This window comes from Micrasema longulum, unplaced genomic scaffold (assembly GCF_059751315.1).
Source record: "Micrasema longulum isolate JH-2025_06_02 unplaced genomic scaffold, ASM5975131v1 h1tg001345l, whole genome shotgun sequence".
In the NCBI taxonomy this organism is placed as follows: Eukaryota; Metazoa; Arthropoda; class Insecta; order Trichoptera; family Brachycentridae; genus Micrasema; species Micrasema longulum.
Genome location: NW_028278531.1, coordinates 233,686 through 253,146, shown reverse-complemented (window position 1 = coordinate 253,146; position 19,461 = coordinate 233,686). Strand labels below are relative to the sequence as shown.

The 19,461-nt window shown below is 37.7% G+C and overlaps 1 protein-coding gene across 1 annotated transcript in view; it reads right to left on the bottom strand.

Moving 5' to 3' along the window:
* Positions 1–2,305: 2,305 nt before the first annotated feature.
* LOC148275753 (putative multidrug resistance-associated protein lethal(2)03659) overlaps positions 2,306–19,461 on the bottom strand; it is a 44,275-nt gene continuing 27,119 nt past the window's right edge. Inside the window, exons 11-22 of the mRNA XM_088235252.1 lie at positions 18,924–19,120; positions 17,678–17,820; positions 16,364–16,590; positions 13,691–13,841; positions 12,492–12,725; positions 10,791–10,908; positions 9,553–9,786; positions 9,131–9,317; positions 7,893–8,065; positions 7,359–7,458; positions 4,083–4,223; positions 2,306–2,939 (exon numbers count right to left, since the gene is read on the bottom strand). Coding sequence (XP_088091378.1) covers positions 2,877–2,939; positions 4,083–4,223; positions 7,359–7,458; positions 7,893–8,065; positions 9,131–9,317; positions 9,553–9,786; positions 10,791–10,908; positions 12,492–12,725; positions 13,691–13,841; positions 16,364–16,590; positions 17,678–17,820; positions 18,924–19,120 — 1,968 coding nt within the window. The 3' untranslated portion in view covers positions 2,306–2,876. The remainder of the gene's footprint in view (positions 2,940–4,082; positions 4,224–7,358; positions 7,459–7,892; positions 8,066–9,130; positions 9,318–9,552; positions 9,787–10,790; positions 10,909–12,491; positions 12,726–13,690; positions 13,842–16,363; positions 16,591–17,677; positions 17,821–18,923; positions 19,121–19,461) is intronic.

Genomic DNA, 19,461 nt, shown 5'->3' with positions numbered 1-19,461 from the left:
CTCCTATCTCCGCGTCAAAAGCGGACATTCCATACAATGTGGGCGCTCAAGTGTCACGGCGGCCGTTATTTTGTCTTCTTTTGACGGTTTAAAATCAGCCACCGAAGCGGGAGCGTCTTTGCCATTTTTAGAGTTTAGGAAGTGTTACTATGCAGTAAAAGTATTTAAAAAAATGTATTTTTATACACTGAACAATAAACCCCAGTTTATCATTATTTTATGAATCTTGACCATAGTAAACATCCTTTTAAAAACGGACACTCGCATTTCTATGGGTTTCAAAAATGGACAAAGACATTTTCAAATCGTGTGTTTTCTATTTAAACAATACGTATCTTAGATGTTCGAAGTGCACAAGATGAATCTCTACCCATTTATTTAACTAAGGTATAAAAATATATTTAATATTAGTTTCTTGTATATCCGTAACAGAAAATCATCTCTGCTGAAAAATTACGAAAATAGTTATTGTCCCACTAAGGTCCTCGTGTATAGTATTAGTGGTAAAAACTGGTTTGGTATATTAATATATCAATAAGTAGGCACTGATTATCAGCATGTGTATACCACACTCAACAAAAATGGCAGTCGGTAGCTCCTAGAACAACGCTCACAAGTAGGCTCAATTCTGTAGTCATTTTAACTTGGAACATAACAGGTTTTAGCTCTTTAACCTCAAAAAAGTCAACAGATGAAAGAATTGAAGAAATATGGATGTTTGAACAGGGACGGAATTGCGAATGTTACAGTGTTTACACACTTTACAGTGGCCGCTTAAACCAGCCAATGACAGGTCATGAGCCTCGTAAATCCCTCTCTAAAATTTTCTCCATCTCTATCGTAGTATGTTAATCGTAATAACTCCCTAGTGGGTGAAATACCTGGGAGTATTTGTTACGGAAAATGGCAGCTTTCAAAAAGACCCGGGAGTGCGGATAGGAATAGCAGAAATTCCGAGTTTCCAGAATAGACGTCTCGGAAGAATCTCGGGTATGCGGTGGTTTGACTTTGTAAGGGAAGGAATAAGAGAACGGACGGAACAAACTCCGGTGACAACTGTCATCAAGCGGAGGCGATACCGTCGACTTGGCCGTGTGCTGCGGATGCCTCCCGAGAGCCTTAACCACGCTTGCCTACTTTACGAGACATCGGGTTCTCGATGTCCTGGACGTCCACCGCTGACTGTTCGTAGGCAGTTTGTGTCAGAACTGCGGGATGCGAACCTAATTTGGAAGGATGCTCGGAGGATCTTTGAGGACACCATATGCTCCAACCAGGGAGCGAGAATGATGATGAGTGGGTAAAAATTTGGACAGTCTCAAAACATTGTTCAAAATTTCAATCTCTACGGCGCCTATCACGCACCAATGTGTAAATATAAAATATTTTATAAAAAATATAAACAGACGTCATAGAGGTGAATTCGAAAGAAAAAAATGCCATTCCTCATTTTTCACAGCAGACTGAGAATCAATCTGTGAAATCTAGCTTCTAAAATGACAATGAACATACAAAAATCAATGGTATTTTCGATTCTCACGTGAAATCAAATAAAAAGAAACCGTAACATCTTTCTAGCATAAGCCTGAGTTAAGACAATGTTCAAAACGTTACTAGAGAAGAGTGTCAAAACATTACTAGAGAAGAGTGTCAAAACTTTACTAGAGAAGAGTGTCAAAAACTGCGATTGTGCTGACGCATATTGGTTCACTTAGGTAATAGATTGGTTCAAATTTATAAATATATACATATATGGTATATACCAGGGGCGAATTGTCCAAATAAGCGATTATGCACAGCTTACCATTATATTTGACTTTCTATAATAATGTTTTATAGTAAATATGTTTATGGGAAAATAAATAATATAATAATTATTTATTATAAATCACAACCACCGTTCTTCCTACAACAAAAAATCTAAAGTGCGTCCAGCGCCCAGCCCGTTCTTAGTGAACGATGAAACTAGCTGATTACCTCAGCTTATTCCTCCGTACAAAAAAATACACCATATTTTACATCTTTAACCTAGTTGCGTTTTTTCACTAATAAAGCAATTCTGCAAATTACAAATATTATTCGAAGATTCTCTATTTGGAAACTAGTATTTCGAACATTATTTCCAAAGGACTATTTTCTTTGATAGGATACCGTTGACATATTATGTATCACATAGGACATGTGGCGTTCGAAGTGGCCGTTTTTGGCATTATTCATTTTAAAAGGAATCGGCCACTGCTCAGTGTTGACATTTCAATCATAATGGAAATATCTGCTGAATGTCATTGTGGTATTTTTTAATGAATTTTTGTACAAGTGTTGCATGAAAATAGTGTAGAATAAAGCTACGTATATCGCGAAGTTATCAATAATTGTTGTTTGGGTTGATTTCCACAAAACTACAGAAAAATAGCCATTTATAATATAAATATTATGTTCTTATATGTAGGCACAAATGAATGAACATTGTTTGTAGATTACCTATAAAATAAATCACCGCTCGCCACTGGTATATACTAATATATGTATACTTAGATTTAAAATGTTAACTCTTTTACAGGTACCCGAAGATAACAAGCTTTGGGTCTGATTTGTAGATGTCTCTTTTTCCTTTGAATGACCATTTTTGAGGTTAATTAAGAAAAGTATAACTATATATAAGCAAGAGGTTCGATTGTATCATTGATACATTGTATCAAAATGATCGAATAGAAAATGGTATTGAGAACAGCACAACACGGTCAGAATCCCAAGTCTCGGTTAGTTCTAGTGCTACAGAGCTCGAAGCCACCACTTTTGTATCGTATGGCGACATCGACAATGGTTAATAAAATAATAAATAATGATAGAATGTTTAAATGAAGTAGTTTATGGTTTTATTCGCTTTTGGTTCTACCCTGTTGCAGATCGCTCCTTTCTTTCCTCTGCCTTTCGTAGCACTGAAAAATAAAAATAAAACTGGTTTAGTCAAAATACAATCAATAAAAATCATCATCATTATTCTAACGCGATGGTACATAGAAAACTGAATTGGAACAATAAATGCAGTGTATCTCGGTCATGTTTTACAGGAAAGTAAGGTGATCACTATTATCAGCCTTAACAAACTAGGTCATCCTGGACAAATCAATTTAATCTTACTTAACTGACTAGGTCATTCTGTACAAACTAGGTCATTCTGGACAAATCAATTTAATCTTACTTAACTGACTAGGTCATTCTGGACAAATCAATTTAATCCTTCTTAACTGACTAGGTCATTCTGGACAAACCAAGTTATCCTTAACAAATCAAGTCATCCACAACAAATTAGATAATTCTTAGAAAACCAGCACCGGGATAATGAACGCTATCTTCGTCGGTACATATCGAGATGGTTTAAACTAACATCAATATTTATAGGTGCGTAGCATGCATATTTATAAGTATCTTCTTCAGTATTCAGTAACCTGAAATCGAACATATTTAGAAAAAAGAAATTGTAAACATGTTCTATTTTTCATACAGAAAACTCAATTTTTCTTTGAAGATAAAATTGAAGATAAATTTTAACTTCCCATTAGAATACGGACCTAGGCCATCCTTAACAAACTAGGTCATCTTGGACAAATCAAGTCATCCTGGAAAAACTAAGTTAACCTTAACAAACAAGGTCATTCTGAACAAACCAAGTTATCCTTAACATACTAGATAATTTTTATGTGGCATCCATTAAAAAACACAGTAAATTTTCTGCAATTTATATTATATATATTAAATATTTACTAATCAAAAATATAAAAGACATTGTTGTAAGACGTCACTCCCTTTATGTACGCAAGATTTGTTTTTTCTTTTACGTAGTGGGAAATGTTAATATTAATATTGAATCCATATGAAATTATATTTCCTTGTAATAATTTATATATACTGAAGAAACTAAATTCTGCGGAAACTAATTCCATCCTTAACCAACTTAGTTATCCTTAACAAACCAGGTCATTCTTAACACACTAATTTTCACTCTAAGTTTAACAGGTCATCCTTAACAAGCTACGTCACGCTTAACTGAACAGGTCATCAAATAAAATGATCGGACAAACCTGATGGGCTATCTTCATCAGTGTCTCACTCATGTTCTTCCCGGTCTGGTTCACCATACTTCGGAATACTCCACCCTCATTCTGCAGCAGGATGTGTGGGTGGTCAAACTCCACAGCTTTACCCGCATCCATCACCAGCACCTGGGAGAAAATTGATTTACAAGTTGTTGAAAACAAGGGAACTGATAAAAGGGTACTCGCAAAGGTTTGCCTTCGACCTAATGAAGCTCAGCCTCATCAAGTGATGGTTATCACTAGAGCCCGCCCAGGGCACTGCAGATTGAACAAACACCGCGCTAGAATGAACCTTTCCCAAACATCTAGATGTAGGTTCTGCAGTGCAGATGAGAAAACACCTATACACATCTTATGGGAATGTGATGCTTTATATCATAAAAAGAGCCTTATCCTAGGGGGACCACTGGTTAAACCTGAGGATGTTAAAGAGCTGGCCCCCTACCTAATAGCCCGATACTTTACGGATCTGGGCTCGGAGGGGGAGATTTAACAAAATGTAAACTCTCGCCTTCCACGCAGTAGCCAGGCTCTTTATAGACCCGGGCTCGGAGGGCGAGAACTATTCAGGGTGACCCGTCACAATAGATCTTCACAGGTCGCAGTGACGTCAGGAGCTCGAATAGCACTGACCCCCACCTCTGAGAATAAGGCTAAGACAAGCATTGTCGACAAAATGCAGAAAGGAGTGTTGCGTTGGTTTGGACGTTGAAAGAGAATCTCGATGGATGCACAAAACGAGGAAGGCCGAGAAAGACACGGCATGACCAAATTCAACAAATAATTAAAGATAGACATGTCAAAAGTCAGAATAATAGTCGAGCGTATAAGAAAAGATGTAGAGGAAGCGAGTTCTGTATGCAAAGACTGTGTGATGACAGTATGGTGTTATATCCTCCCTGCTTGCCCCCACGGGTAAATCTGGGATTATATACACATACCAAAAATAATATTGTGTAAACAAGATCTGGTCAAAAATTAAGTAAAAATAAATTGCAGAGTCATCTGCAGGCGATTACTAGAAATTAATTTAACTCGGATAGAGTCTTAGCTACATAAATAAAGTAATTTGCTTTAATACTTAACCTCAATATCAAATACATAGATGGCGCTCCAAACGCGCTAGCGAAAGCTTTCCTTGTTTCATGACATATATACAAAAACCAAAAATGTCACCGATATGGATATTCGCTAATAAGCGGAATGGGGAATGTTGTAGAATTCTACATAAAAGTGGCCACTTGAACCCAACCTATGACAGGTCATAAGCCCTGTAAACGCTCGAATATCCATAATCTTGAAACAAAAATACTACCCATCTCTGTAGTGATATAAATAATAATATAAATCTGGGATTGTTTGTTCTGTTATTAAACCCTCTTAAAATAGTACAAAGATTAATTATTAAAGTACTTCTAAAGAAAGCCTCAACATTCAATACGGAAAGTCTATATTAAATATTTAAGGTTCATACAGTAGACACTCTTTATAAAGTAAATTCTGTTATACAAATTTGTAATGAAGAAAAAATAAAAGAATTTGAGATAAATAAGTCACTCAGATACCAACATCATATGAAAATGCCTAAATTCCACACAAGTCATAATCAAAATAGCTTTGTCTTTAAAGGTGTAAAAAATTATAATAATCTTCCCAATGAACTAAAAACTGTTAAAAAATATACATCAATAGATAAATTTAAAGTAAATCTAAAGACATTTTTTGAACACGTGTAAAAACTACATTAAATTTTAATTAGTATGAATGTATTATTGTTTTATGATTTTTTTTTTTATACATCTAATGTTCTTTTTTTTTTTCTCATACTCGTATTTAAAATTATATAAACTCTTATAAATAAACAACTACAACAGTGTAAGTCCCTCTCCAAGCACAAGAGTTAGTCCCTTTTTTTGGAAAGTTACAGTGATAACATTTACTAGATGTGTAAAAGTAAATATGTATAGAATTTTTTTAAAACATGTACCTTTTATGAAATTTATTAATAAAAAATAAAATCTATCAATCTTAACCAAATAAATTCATATGTGGAGAGACTGGAACCTTTCGATCTCACAACGCTGCAGGAATGGCGAGAAGGGGTGACCCGATGGAGACATACAAGATCCTCAACAGCCACTATGGCTGCCCAAATTTGGATCCCACATTGGAGCTTTAACAAGATGCTCGTCTTCGAGGCCATAGTCTCAGGCTGGAGAAAACGAGATTCAATCCAAATCCACGGAAGCATTTCCCGAGCAATAGGGTTGTTGATGGTTGGAATTTATGTTGGGTTTTATTCCCCGAACTGGAAGGGTTTTTGAGAATCCCCGTACACTCAGAATTTTGTACAACTCGTTGGTTCGCTCGAGGCTTGAGAGTGCATCGGTGATATGGAGTCCGCACGAAGCGAGATACTCCCTCATGTTGGAGAGGGTTCAGAAAAAATTTCTGAGGTATCTCTACATGAGAGAGTATGGTAGTTATCCGTGGCTCTATCCCACTGGGTTCCTCTTGGGTATGCTTGGGACCAATAGGGATGGGTCTGCACTGACCCATTTTTTCAGACTGTTAAGGGGTTTTATTTAACTCGGCCATTTTAGAGAGTATCAATTTTTATGTTCCTGATGGCTATCTCCGACAGCGTCAGCACAGACTGTTTTACCTCCCGGTTTCCAGAACCAACCTGCCTCTGGTCATGCCGATTGGAAGAGCAGCCAAGCAGCTGAACATTATCACTTTGGAGATCGACACCTTTCACATTAGTGAAACTATGTTGAAGAGGCAAATACTCTTGCTATTAGAGAGTATTATACCTTAATAATGTCGAACCATTGCTCAAGGGTTCTTGGTTTGATATAAAGCTCCAATTTAACGTCTTAAATCCTTTGTTATTTGTTATGTTACTTTGCAAATAAATAAATTCGAATTTGAATTTGGAATAAGCTGCCACTAGAGGTGATCTCAATGTGTAGTCTCAATGGGTTCAAAAATGGACTAGATTTGTTTCAGAAAAATTAAAGCGCGCCAAAAACTAACTTTTGTTAGACTAGATTTGAGCATATCAGCTTTAAGCTGCTCGCTTAAAATTAATATGATAATAATAATAATTATAAATTCCCCCAGTTCAGTTCGCATCTAAAAACATTTGGGCTTATTTAAAATAATGTTCTTTTAATTTCTGATCATTTGATTAGTAAATTATTTCAATTATTATTTAATAATTGCAATCAATTATATCTCGGGTAAAAAATGACTTACTTTATCAGAATCCATAACGGTGTGTAGCCGATGAGCGATGGTCAACACCGTACAGTCTGAGAACTTCTTTCTTATTGTGGTCTGTATGAGAGCATCAGTTCTGTAAACAAAATATTGGAAATTTCTTAAATTTCATTGAAAAAAGATAAAATTGTTATTAAACGGTCACAAACAAAGATCAAAATTTAACCGAATCGTGACATATTATAGTCCTTAAAATATAGCTTGATTAGAATGACAGTTGTCAGCAAAAGTGACGACATAACTTTGTAGTGACGTCTAAAGAATGATTTATACTGACACACGAAATATCATTTGTATCTGGTATGTTAATTTTTTTTTTTTATGACATTAGTTTGGCAGCTGTCTTTTAATCAAGCTACATTTAAGGACGATAGGGGCCCGGCCAATGCAATAGACCGTTTTCAGTAAAATTAAAAATTATAAACTTAACAATATTTTTTATGCTATTTACTAATTTATAATTGTAAAAAAACGTGATTTTTCCCTATTCTTTCGTGTCATTGTACTCACTGGGGGTCCACATTGGCTGTGGCCTCGTCCATCACGAGGATCTTGTTTCTGCGGACAATGGCGCGCGCGAGACACACGAGCTGACGCTGCCCCACGCTGAAGTTGGATCCGCCCTCCGACATCTTGGAGTTCAGTCCTCCCTCCAGCTCAAGCACGGCCTCCTTGATCTCCACCTGAAGAAGAGAAACGGCCGGTACGCATCATCCGAGTCAGTGAGAGATTACAGGAGAGACGCATGCCGTGCAGGGCAGTATCGAGTAAAAATATGGGATACAAAGAAACGGGGATTCGTTGCAACGTTAACATGGAGATCATCAGACATCTTGAGACATGGTGCCTTACCGAAAGAAATAAAAAAGGAAAAGAGGCCTTTGAGATGTGGTGAAACAGAAGAATATTAGGAATTTCCTGGAGAGAAAGAGAGCTGTAAAAGCATATGTGTATGGAGTAGAAGGACGGACTCTCAGAATCTCCACGGTTAATAAAATTGAACAACATTTTGAGTTTGTCCAAATTTTTCTAGACGAGGAATGGATTCAACTCCCTGGGGAGCTATTTATCTTAACATATTACAACAGAGAATTTGAATTTGAATACAGTCCTTGTCTACAAAAATTTGGACAAACTCAAAATATTGTTGATAAATCCACCTGGTCCATGAAGAAGTATAGAAATTGAAAAAATAACATTTTCGGGCGTTGCCTAGTATGTAGGTGAAATAATTCAATTAGATGAATCTCACCCGCATAAATAAAGGTTTCAGCTTTTTAACTTCACAAACATCAACAGATGAAAGAATATAAGGAATATAGATGTTCAAATATGGGCAGAATGGTGAATGTTACACAGTGTGTGAAGTGAATAAATGCCTAGACTTCCATATTCCCGTCTCGAAAATGTTTTCCCTCTCTCTTGAAATAAATTTAAGGTTATTTTTATTTTATGGATGTTTTTTAGAACAAAACTTTGACCAACTCTACATTTGACCAGTCTGTTTTTTGGTTGGCTGGAAGATATTGCCTTTAGCAACAAGTCGGCCAAAGTACTTAATCTTAGGGGGTAGACGATGTATGGGGAGTAAAACATCGAGGCTTAGGAATCTTCGACGGTGGTTTGGAACACAAGAAGCGGCAATCCTCGTCAGAATGGCCCAGAGTAGAGAGAAGTTTCAAGTGATGGTCGCCAACTTCAGAAGAAGAAAAAGATTGACTATAATGTTGCATGCTATTGATATTCACCTCTTCTAGAGCTTTCCACAGCACCTCGTCGGAGTACTGGCTGAAGGGATCCAGGTTCTTCCTCATGGTCCCTGAGAACAGAACTGGCTCCTGAGGTATGATGGAGATCTTCCCGCGAAGGTCGTGCAGACCCAATGTCCCTGTGTCCACTCCATCAATGATAATTTTACCTTCAACATATGCCAACCTGGAATTATAAATGACAAACTCATCAACACCAAAATACCCGTGGTCGTCGTTTGTTGTGCTGTGTATAAATTCTTATTTTTGCCAATGTTTCGGACGGTATTACAGTGTCCATCAACTTGGCTGATGCGTAACAAATTGGTGTATGTCGGCGAGAAGGAGAAACGATACACTACACAACAACCCAGAAAAACGCAACAAATACACCATTTATGATTAAATTTCTGTTTCTGTACCTGAAGAGGGCCCCTATGATGGAGCTCTTGCCGGCCCCCGTGCGGCCGACTATGCCGAGCTTGTCGCGCGGCTCCAGGTGGAAGTGCAGGCCTCGCAGGGCTGGGTCGCCCTGGGGGGCGTAGCGCAGCCACACGTCCTCGACGTCCAGGGCGCCGTTCTGCGGCCAATCCTCAGCCGGAGCCACGACGCTCTTGAGCGGAGGCTCCGACTCTATATCGTTGTACTCCATCACCCTGCAATTTGGGAAGGGATTCAACGGTGTGCGACAGACCCCTTGTTCGATGCTACAATACGAGGGTCGGTTGATATGCTCCATGCCTGGTCTATCTCTAAGTGAATGAGAAAAAGTTTTGGTAGCATATTTTTTGGCATAGTCCTCCAGGACTTGTATACATTTCTTCCAGCTGTATGAAACAGTACTTATGATTTTCTTGTTGTTTTACTGTAGAATGTTTTATTATTTAAACTTTCTACTGAATATGCTGTATAATTTTTAGGTTAATTTTTTAAATATAAATCTTTTATAATTTTTGGTTTAATTTTTTTTTTATATAAATCTTGGGTATAAGGAAATTCATGTTTTAAAAAAATAAAAATATTAAGCTAAATATGTTAATATTATAAATGTTTGTAAAAGGCAGATTTGCCATTTATGTTTATAAAATAAAAATAATAAAAATGGCGCTAAATAAATTATCCAAATATATATATGGTTGATATGAAATATATTTATTTAAAAGGGTGTTTTTACACCAGAATATTTCATTTTCCATGGACTGGTACCTGAAGCGTAAGACTGATTATCTTACTTTCGTGTAACAAAAATACGGTCAAAATACACTGCGATTGGTGAACAGATGCAGTGCCCTATGCACCATTAGGTGTGGAGAGGGAACGAAGATGAAGAAAAATAAAAAATAAGAGGAAAAAAAATATTTTAACGGATTTAAAACAGAACAGATAAGAAGCAACAAGAAAAGAAATTGAAAGATAAGAAACTTATTGCTTCTTTAGTTCTTGTCAGTTATGTTTCACCGTTCTCGTGTGCATTTCGATCACTCACCGACTAAAACTCGTGACGTCGCAGGGCGGTGTAAATTTCGGTGGGATTTTCAAAATTACAAAATTTTCATAATAATACGACACATGAAAATAAAAATAAAGAATTTTTGGTTTAGTTTGATAGTCTAACAATGAATAAAAAAATTGCTGCGCCTCCTCATTGAATCGGTCGTACCTTTCGACGCTGGTCATCTGGTTCTCCAGCTCCGTGCTCTGTCGCATGCCCCACTGGAACATCCCCGTGAGCCCCATGGCCTGCGTAATGGCCAGACCCACATTACCTCCCAGCACACCTGCGAACACACACAGCGTACGTATAATATAGCACTATTGAAAGGGTAATCCACGAAGATTGGTTCTTTCCGGTCCTTTCATAATCACTGCGATGATGAAATAATCCGAACTCTGCTCGATACAGCAGAGCCGCAAACAGCAGTTATTGCGCGATATACGTAGCTTTATTCTATACTATTTTGATCTAAGCTAAAAGACTTTTTGTGATGTTAGCTATCATATTATATTTATCATATTTTGTAAAGTAGGTTGAATGCTGTCGAAATGCGATCCCTCAGGCGAATGTGTGGTAAAACGATGTATGATAGGTGCACAAATGTCGAGATCCGTGAAGTGTGTAAGGCTGAGACATGCATTATTGACAGAATTAAGAAAGGGGTGCTGCGTTGGTTTGGACATGTAGAGCGAATGGACAGCGAAAGAACGACTAAAAGGATCTACGATGCAAATGTTGATGGATGCAGAAAACGAGGAAGACCGAGAAAGACATGGCACGATCAAGTCCATCAAATACTTGAAGATGGACATGTCAAAAGTAGGAATAATCGGCGTGCGTGCATAAGAAGATGTATGAATGTAGAGGAAGCGAGGTCTGTATGCCAAGATAGAGTGTTATGGCGTTCTATCCTCTCTGCCTACCCCTACGGGGAAACGGCGTGATGGTTTGTTGTTGTTGTAAATGTTATCTACTACTACTACTACCATCACGCCATTTCCCGCCACACAAGTCTCTCCTGGCATACATTCCTAGCTTCCTCCACATTCATACATGCCCTTCGGTTCTGTCTGCTTTTGACATGACCAGACTTAAGATTTTGGTTTATCTGATCATGCCACGTCTTCCTCGGTTGTCCTCGTCTCATGTTGCCGTTCATTTTCGCCATCTATAACTTATATTATATAAAACATACTTTTTTTCTACTGCCTACCCTGTTGTATAGGGCAAATTATTCTAATGTTTTCCATATGTATTTGGGTTTTGTGTCGTTTGATTGATTTGTTTGTATTACTACGTTCTTCTTCCTTTCCGATGCGGGATCTGGAGCGTGCGGCCGCGGTCTCAATTTGGAACTAACACTGTATTCCTCCACTGTAATACTGGGAAATTAGAAAAAGGTGATTGTGCTGACCATGTGTATTTGATTGATCACAAACTGACAATACTGCAGTGAGGGGTACAATGAAAGATTTTAAAGTTTATTTGTTTTGTTATTTTCGCGGTTTGATTGTAAAGAAATATTAAATTTTCGCTTAATTAGTTTAAAAAAAAATTATTGATATTGATATGCGAAACTGAAAAAAGACTCAAGTCTTTATGAACAGTTTCGGGAAAGGGGTGGATGCTTTCATTGTACTGCCTACCCTAGTTAAAAACTCAGTGCACGCGACTGGTCGCAGCCTTACATAATGCACGGATCTCGACATTTGTGCACCTATCACACAGAGATCGCATTTTGACATCATTCTCACCATTGTTTATCCAGTCTCATACTTCGGTCCCATAGATAAGGCTCGGCACCGGAGCTCCATTGTGAACGGCCAATTTTACCTCCTGCGACAAACACTTATTTAAATAACTTACTATCATCGCCCACCAAGAAGAAGCTGAATGTGACGATGCCGATGTACAGCACGCAGACGATGTCCAGCCAGAAGCCGAAGGCCCTGGAGGTGGCGATGAAGAGGAACCAGGCGGAGCTGTGCAAGTCCTGGTGGGCGTCGAACTCCCGCTCCAGGGTTCCCTGGGCTGCGAAGGCGCGGATGGTGGTCATACCCTGCAGGGAGGCGTTCAGGTGGGAGAATACCGGGCTGCGGGCTGTTGGCAAAAAAACAATTGTTTGTGAATATTTATAGAACTTTTCCTACAGTATGAAGAGTTCGGCAGTGACGCGGGATGATTTCAAAATTTAATTACCTTTTAAAGAATGTTTTTTTTAATTAATTATGTCGTTTATTTCTTCTAACTCCGAATCAATTTCAAACAAAACACACAAACACAGATCGCATCAATTGTTTCTCTATCCACCATTTACCCCATTAATTGTACATATAAATACGTGGGGAGGAGCCGCTAGTAATTCACTATGGTGATTACCACCACTGTGCCATCAGAAAGAGAGTAATCTACAACATTTCTGATCAACAATCTCTGATTTTACTAATGCCCGTACAATCAAAACTCTTTATTGCTCAACTGATCGCCCTCTTCTAGAATATGCCTCCTAGAATAGTGGTCTGGTCTCCATTCTATGTGAATCGCATAAATCACATCGAATCAGTCCAACATCGCTTGCTTCGAAAAGTAGCGTGGATGCTTGGACTAAAGAGAGGTAATTATTCTTATGCTGATATAGAGTCAATGTTGAATATTTCTAGTCTACAAAAACGTAGAACTAATATTGATTCCATACTAAATGGTATAATCGATGTTCTATCATTACAGTACAGGACAAGTAAAATTCAATATTCCGACTCGTAGGCTGAGAAACAATGAAGTACTGTTCATCAATCAGCATAGAACAAACTATGGCTTTAAAACTCCAATGACTCGTCTTTGTCATAATGTTAACTCGAGACAAGATCCTGACTTTTTTAAACGAGCACTAAATAAATAGTCCAGATCTTGTCTCGATGTCCCTTGTGTTTGTCGATGCTTCTTTTCTTTTTTAAAAAATATTTTTCTACTACTATCCCTTTATTGTAATATTTAAACCCTATAAATTGTATAAATGGACAATGTTCGTTAATAAATAAATAAACGTAACAGTTGTCTGTACTTACTGACTCCCTCGAGGCGCTTGACACTCCTGGAGGTGGAGAGGTAGTAGATCCGGAGCAGGTAGAAGATGTACCCCACGACCAGAGTGGGGAGGAGCAGCCAGTAGTTCACAATGGTGATCACCACCACTATACCGATCAGGGAGAGACCGATCTACAACATAATGAAACTGAAACTATAGTAAAGAAAAAACAAAATATTCCAAAAAATTGGAGGATCATGGTATTAAAATGTTTGGATAATTTATATAGCGCCATTTTTGTGAAAATCACCTCAAAGGCGCTGTACAATAAATAAATATCCCAACTCGTCTTGCAGCTACAGAGCGCATGGACGGTTGAAATTCTAGACCCCATTTACTAAATTTAGATATTTGATAGTTGATAACATTTACAAAATATGATAAATATAATATGATAGCTAACATCACAAAAAGTCTTGCAGCTTCAAAACGCATCGACCAATGGAATTTCAACAACATAAGAATGATTTTAAAAAGTTAATAATAAAAAATAATTTTAAAAAACGCAATAATAATACATTGAGCAAAGAACTTGTAAGTATGGCAATTAAGTGAACGTGTAACAGCACAAAAAGTAAAATATAAAAAACTAAACAAAGATAGCATTCCTTAACTTATTATTAAGGTTAACAAGACAATAGACAATACTCAAACTCAAACTCGTCCCTGCTTTATGCAGTAAACAGCTTTATGCAGTAAACAGGACCTACCTTAACCTTAACCAAGGGATCACGAATAGTCTTGGCAGCTCCTCCCCAACAAATACAACCGTAACTTATATATATTATATTATATATATTATAAATTAAATTTCTCTTTTGAAATTTTGTATTACTACTAAAATCGCTTTAATGAAATTTTATCGACTTCTCTTGGTTTAAAATCTTCTTCTTATATTGCTTTTTCAAATTTTAAATGATTACTTGCCATACTTGTTATTCCTTCTTTATTTTTTCTTTTTTCTCTGCTGCCATTGGCATGTTTTTATACTTGTTATACTTTTAATTACTTATATTATATATGTTAATAAAATCAATATATTGCTGCTCTTACTATAATGTGTCATTAATTTTGAAGATGTTTTTTAAATTGACCTAAATTTAAATTTACTGTCTTATATTTCACTTAAAGATTCTTCTCATCGTTTATTTGAATCCCTTAAAATAAATGTGTTTATGTTTTTCCTTTTTTAAAAAAAAAATGTTATTACTATTTTATTTTATTTTTACATCTGAGCACGTTTTTCATTCTTTATTTCCATTCTTAATTCTTAATTACTCTTACAAGTTTTCTTCATTTTTAATATTATTTCCATTTGTAAATACTCACTACAAACTACAAACCTTAAAATATTTTTTTTTCACTTAAATTTAAATTTTTAAACAACTTTCATTTGTTTTCTTTTTCCTTCTCTTTTTTATACTTTCATAATTAACATTAGATTTAATTGCTTTTTAATATGGAAACTTCACTGGTCCATTAGAATTAAGTCCAATTGTGTAAAATATTAAACTTTGTAACTGTACTGTATGTTTCCTGAATAAAAGAAAATAAAAAATAAAAAAAATAAATAAAAAGTAACACGTAACCGTACATTGTAACGTCGTAAGAGAGTACTGAAGAGATGTGTAGTGGTCCATGAAACGTGTCCTCCATTTATACGCTGGATTCCTTTGTTCCCTGGTCTCCCGCTACGACGAAGGGAAGGTTATGCCATACACAGTGCATCGAAGAACTCATTACATTTCATCTTAGCATTTCGTGTCGCCCGGCCACCAGCTCTCCGCCAGTGTTCGTTATTTATTTGACGGACTTATGCAGTCCATTCTAACGATGGTAAATACAATTTCTTATAATAAATACAGGCACTAATAAAATAAAATACAACTAAATAATATTAAACCTAGGACAAAAAAAATATAAATTACTACCTCAAGACAAGATCCGGTCTATCTTAGTGAATTTTTAAAACTATAAAGACTTGCACCAAAAAAGTCCAGATCTTGTCTTGAGTTTACAATACGACACAATCGGGACATTGGTGCATGCGAGCCATAGTTTGCGCTGTGCTGATCGAGGAACAGCACATTATTATTTCGCAACCGGCGGATCGGAACATTGAATGCCACTTGTTCCAGTAACGATGGTACATCAATTAAGCATTGAATATTGTAAATTCCTTCTGTACAAAATAATAGGATGTAACTCGTGTGTAACTGCTCAATAAATAACTTCAATTGTAATCCATCTTTCTTATTTAACCTCAAATCAACTCACGCGCACCCGTCCGATAATATCACAAAAGAAGCGGCATCCTCAGGGGGCCGTCGGTTAAACCTGACCATTTTAGAGTGCTCGCCCCCTACTGAGGATCTGGGCTTGGAGGGGGAGATTTAGCAATATGAGTACACCCGCCCTCCGCACAGTAGCCTGGCTCTTTAAAGTCCAAGGCTTGGAGGGCGAGAACTAATTTACTGGGACCGTCACAATAGATCTAAACAGGACGCAGCGACTCCAGCGGCTTATAGAGCACTGACGGCCGTATTTCAGAACAAGAGTAACGTCCGTCATCCTCGCCCTAAACAAACTTTGAGAACCTTGATTACAATCCAAAAACGCATATTACATGAACTAGAAATTCTAATAAGCTAACCTGAAGAACATCAATAACGGCCATTGGCAGCATTTCATCAATGGACCCCATGTCCTTTGAGAATCGGTTCAGGATACGGCCGGAAGGGTTGGTGTGGAAGAATCTCATGCACGCTCTCGTGATGGCTTGGAACATGTTGTCGTGTAGCGAAGTGGACGCGCGCATTGACAGCCAGAAGAACATGAATGAACGGAGCATTGTCAGGACTATCAGAGTCAGGATCAGAGCTGAAATGCAAATGAAAACAATCTGGTAAACGAAAATGCAGAAAAACCGATTTAACATATTATTAAATGAGGAACTTTAGCCCTACGGGAAATTGGACAAAGTAAATGTATTCTTGAGCGCGGTAAAAATTACTACTACTACCATCACACCATTTCTCCGTTGGGGTAGACAGAGAAAATTGACCACCAAACATGTCTATCCTTGACATACATTCCTAGCTTCTTCCACATTCATACATCTCGTCATACATGCCCTTCGGTTCTGTCTGCTTTTGACATGACCAGACTAAAGATTTTGGTTTATCTGATCATGCCACGTCTTCCTCGTCTCACGTTACCGTTCATTTTCGCCATATATACTTGTTTTACCATTCTTTTGTCATCCATTCATTCTACATGACCGAAGCATCTCAGAGACTCTTTCTTAAACTTATCAATTATACTTGACTCAGATTTACACTCTCGCCTGATTTCATCATTCGTAACCCTGTCATACATTGATTTCCCACACATTCGTCGAAGAGATCGCATTTTAACCGCATTCACTCGGCTTTCATCCTTCCTCTGCCAGTTCCATGTTTCACTTCCATACATAAGTGTCGGGACTAAAACTCCGCTGGGCACTGCCAGTTCTTGAAGCATTAAATTACATGGCAAAGTTTTCTAAAAATGTATGAAAAAAATATTTTTTTTAAATGAACTCCTTTGAACGACGTCACTAGTTTATATGAATCAACCAATGGTAAGAGAGTTATGGAAAATTTCCGGTTTGGGCTCTGTGAATGGACTAATGGGCAGAACTGATCGAGAATAACCGGAAGAGAACCTTTGACGTCACACGCGGAGTTATTTCAGAAATACAAAACTCAAAAAAATCATAGCACTGATAATACGATATATAAAAATTGAAAAAAAAAATTTCGAGCTTAGTTAAATAGTCTATTAACAAATATAAAAAACACTGAACTTCCTCATTGTGAACTTAAGAATATTCCGTCTTTTGCTTGTGGTAACACGATTTTACATCACCGCACGCAAAGGAAATATTTACCACAGGCTTTTAAGAGTTAATAGTGAAAGTCTTTACCAGAATAAATGTAGATGAAGTGGGCTCTCGTGAGGAAGCTGCCATTGCCGAGATCTACCAATGGGTGGTCCATGGAAGTACTCAAGGTGTTGTTTTTATTCAAACTCAGCTGGAGTTTGGAACTCACTTCTTCCACATTGACCCTAAAAATGAATAATTTCGATCAAATATAAGTTTATTAGCCTTTATCTAAATACATGTAATAATTTCTTAACATTTTCTGTCTGATTTCTAGGTTAACTTTCGCACCAATCGGCAAAATTAATAAATGTCTATTGGTTTATTGGTAAAGGATAAATTAAATCGACTCGTAAACATTAATTGTATTAGTCAATGAATGTGTAGTTGAATGTCACGCCGATAGATGGCGGGATCGTTTTTCGCTCGGTCGGCAATATCGCCTGATTTGCGGCCGATGGGTGTCGTGTTTTGAAAACGCGCTCTTGATAATTTACGCGGGCGGGGTAAGACAGTTTTTTAGCTCTCAGACTTGTGCTTCAAGGCTGACTTCTTCTTGAAGCCCATCACGCGGCCTGGTGCTCACCAAACAATACAAATCAGGTCAGTTTTCTATATCTTTTTTTTAAAGATGATTGTCATTTGTATGGAACCGCTGGCACATGAACATTCAACACATCGCATTAATAAAGTATAAAAAGACTAAAAAGTTACTATTTACACGCAACGGAGCTTATTATACAGGTATTTATAACAGTACATGGTGACATTTGAAAACGTTTGGTATTTTTTCTGTTTAATAATACGTTTTTTGCAGATTTTAAACTAGATGAGTGTTTCAAAGTTTATTTTCTTGTTCTTTTCCACATTCGCTCCTAAGTGGAGCATGTGGACATTACCAGTTGCCTCCAGGAGACCCTATCGCTGTCACTGACACTGTCGCTTCCTCCGTTCCACCGAATAAAGTCGAAAGATTCTCACCGACAGCCTCCAGGACGGCATGAGCCCGCAGGTTTAAAGAACATACAACTTGGGTTTAGGTTCTCCCGAAGCATGCGTAGCACATGTCCAAGTCAGGTCCACCGTCGCATCTTCAAGAGGCTCGTTATAGGAGGCTGCTGCTTCCGTTCTCCGACATCAATGTAAGTTATAAAATTGAACCATCTTATACCTAATATTCTTCTCAAGCATTTACTCTTTGAATAACTGAAGAGTGCCGAAAATCTTAACCCATGACATCAGCGGGAAGGGAGAGTTAATATCTGCTTGCAATGCCGGTCGAGATTACCAGTAGCTGGTCCAGTAGTCGGACCCCGAGGCGAAGATCTGCGCGAGCACGGCGATGGCGAGCAGGGCGGCCGTGAGCAGACGCGGGCCCGCCGCGCGCACGTACGCGGAATACACGCGCCCCCCCACCGCGCCCTTGCTGCGCTGCTCCTCCTCGTTTTCGGCCGGCGGCAGGTTGCTTTCCTCCACGGAGGTCGTCTGGAAACAGAAAATGGTTCGGACGTGGCGATGGAGATGTAGGGAGAGTACACGGCGAAAGAATGGCCAAAAAAGATGTACAATGCGAATATTGATGGCGCAGTGAATGAGGAAAACTAAGAGACACATGGCATGGCAAAAACGCAATTTGATTTTTCTTCATACAAACGTGTGGAGTTCATAGTCCATTGATCGATGACACACACACACACGTGTAATAATTTCACCTGAAATATACATCAACAAAGTCATCATTTTATATTGAATACAATACAACATATTCTGAAAGACTAACAGTATTGCACAGAAAACGTCCGTCTACATAAGAACAATGTTCTGCA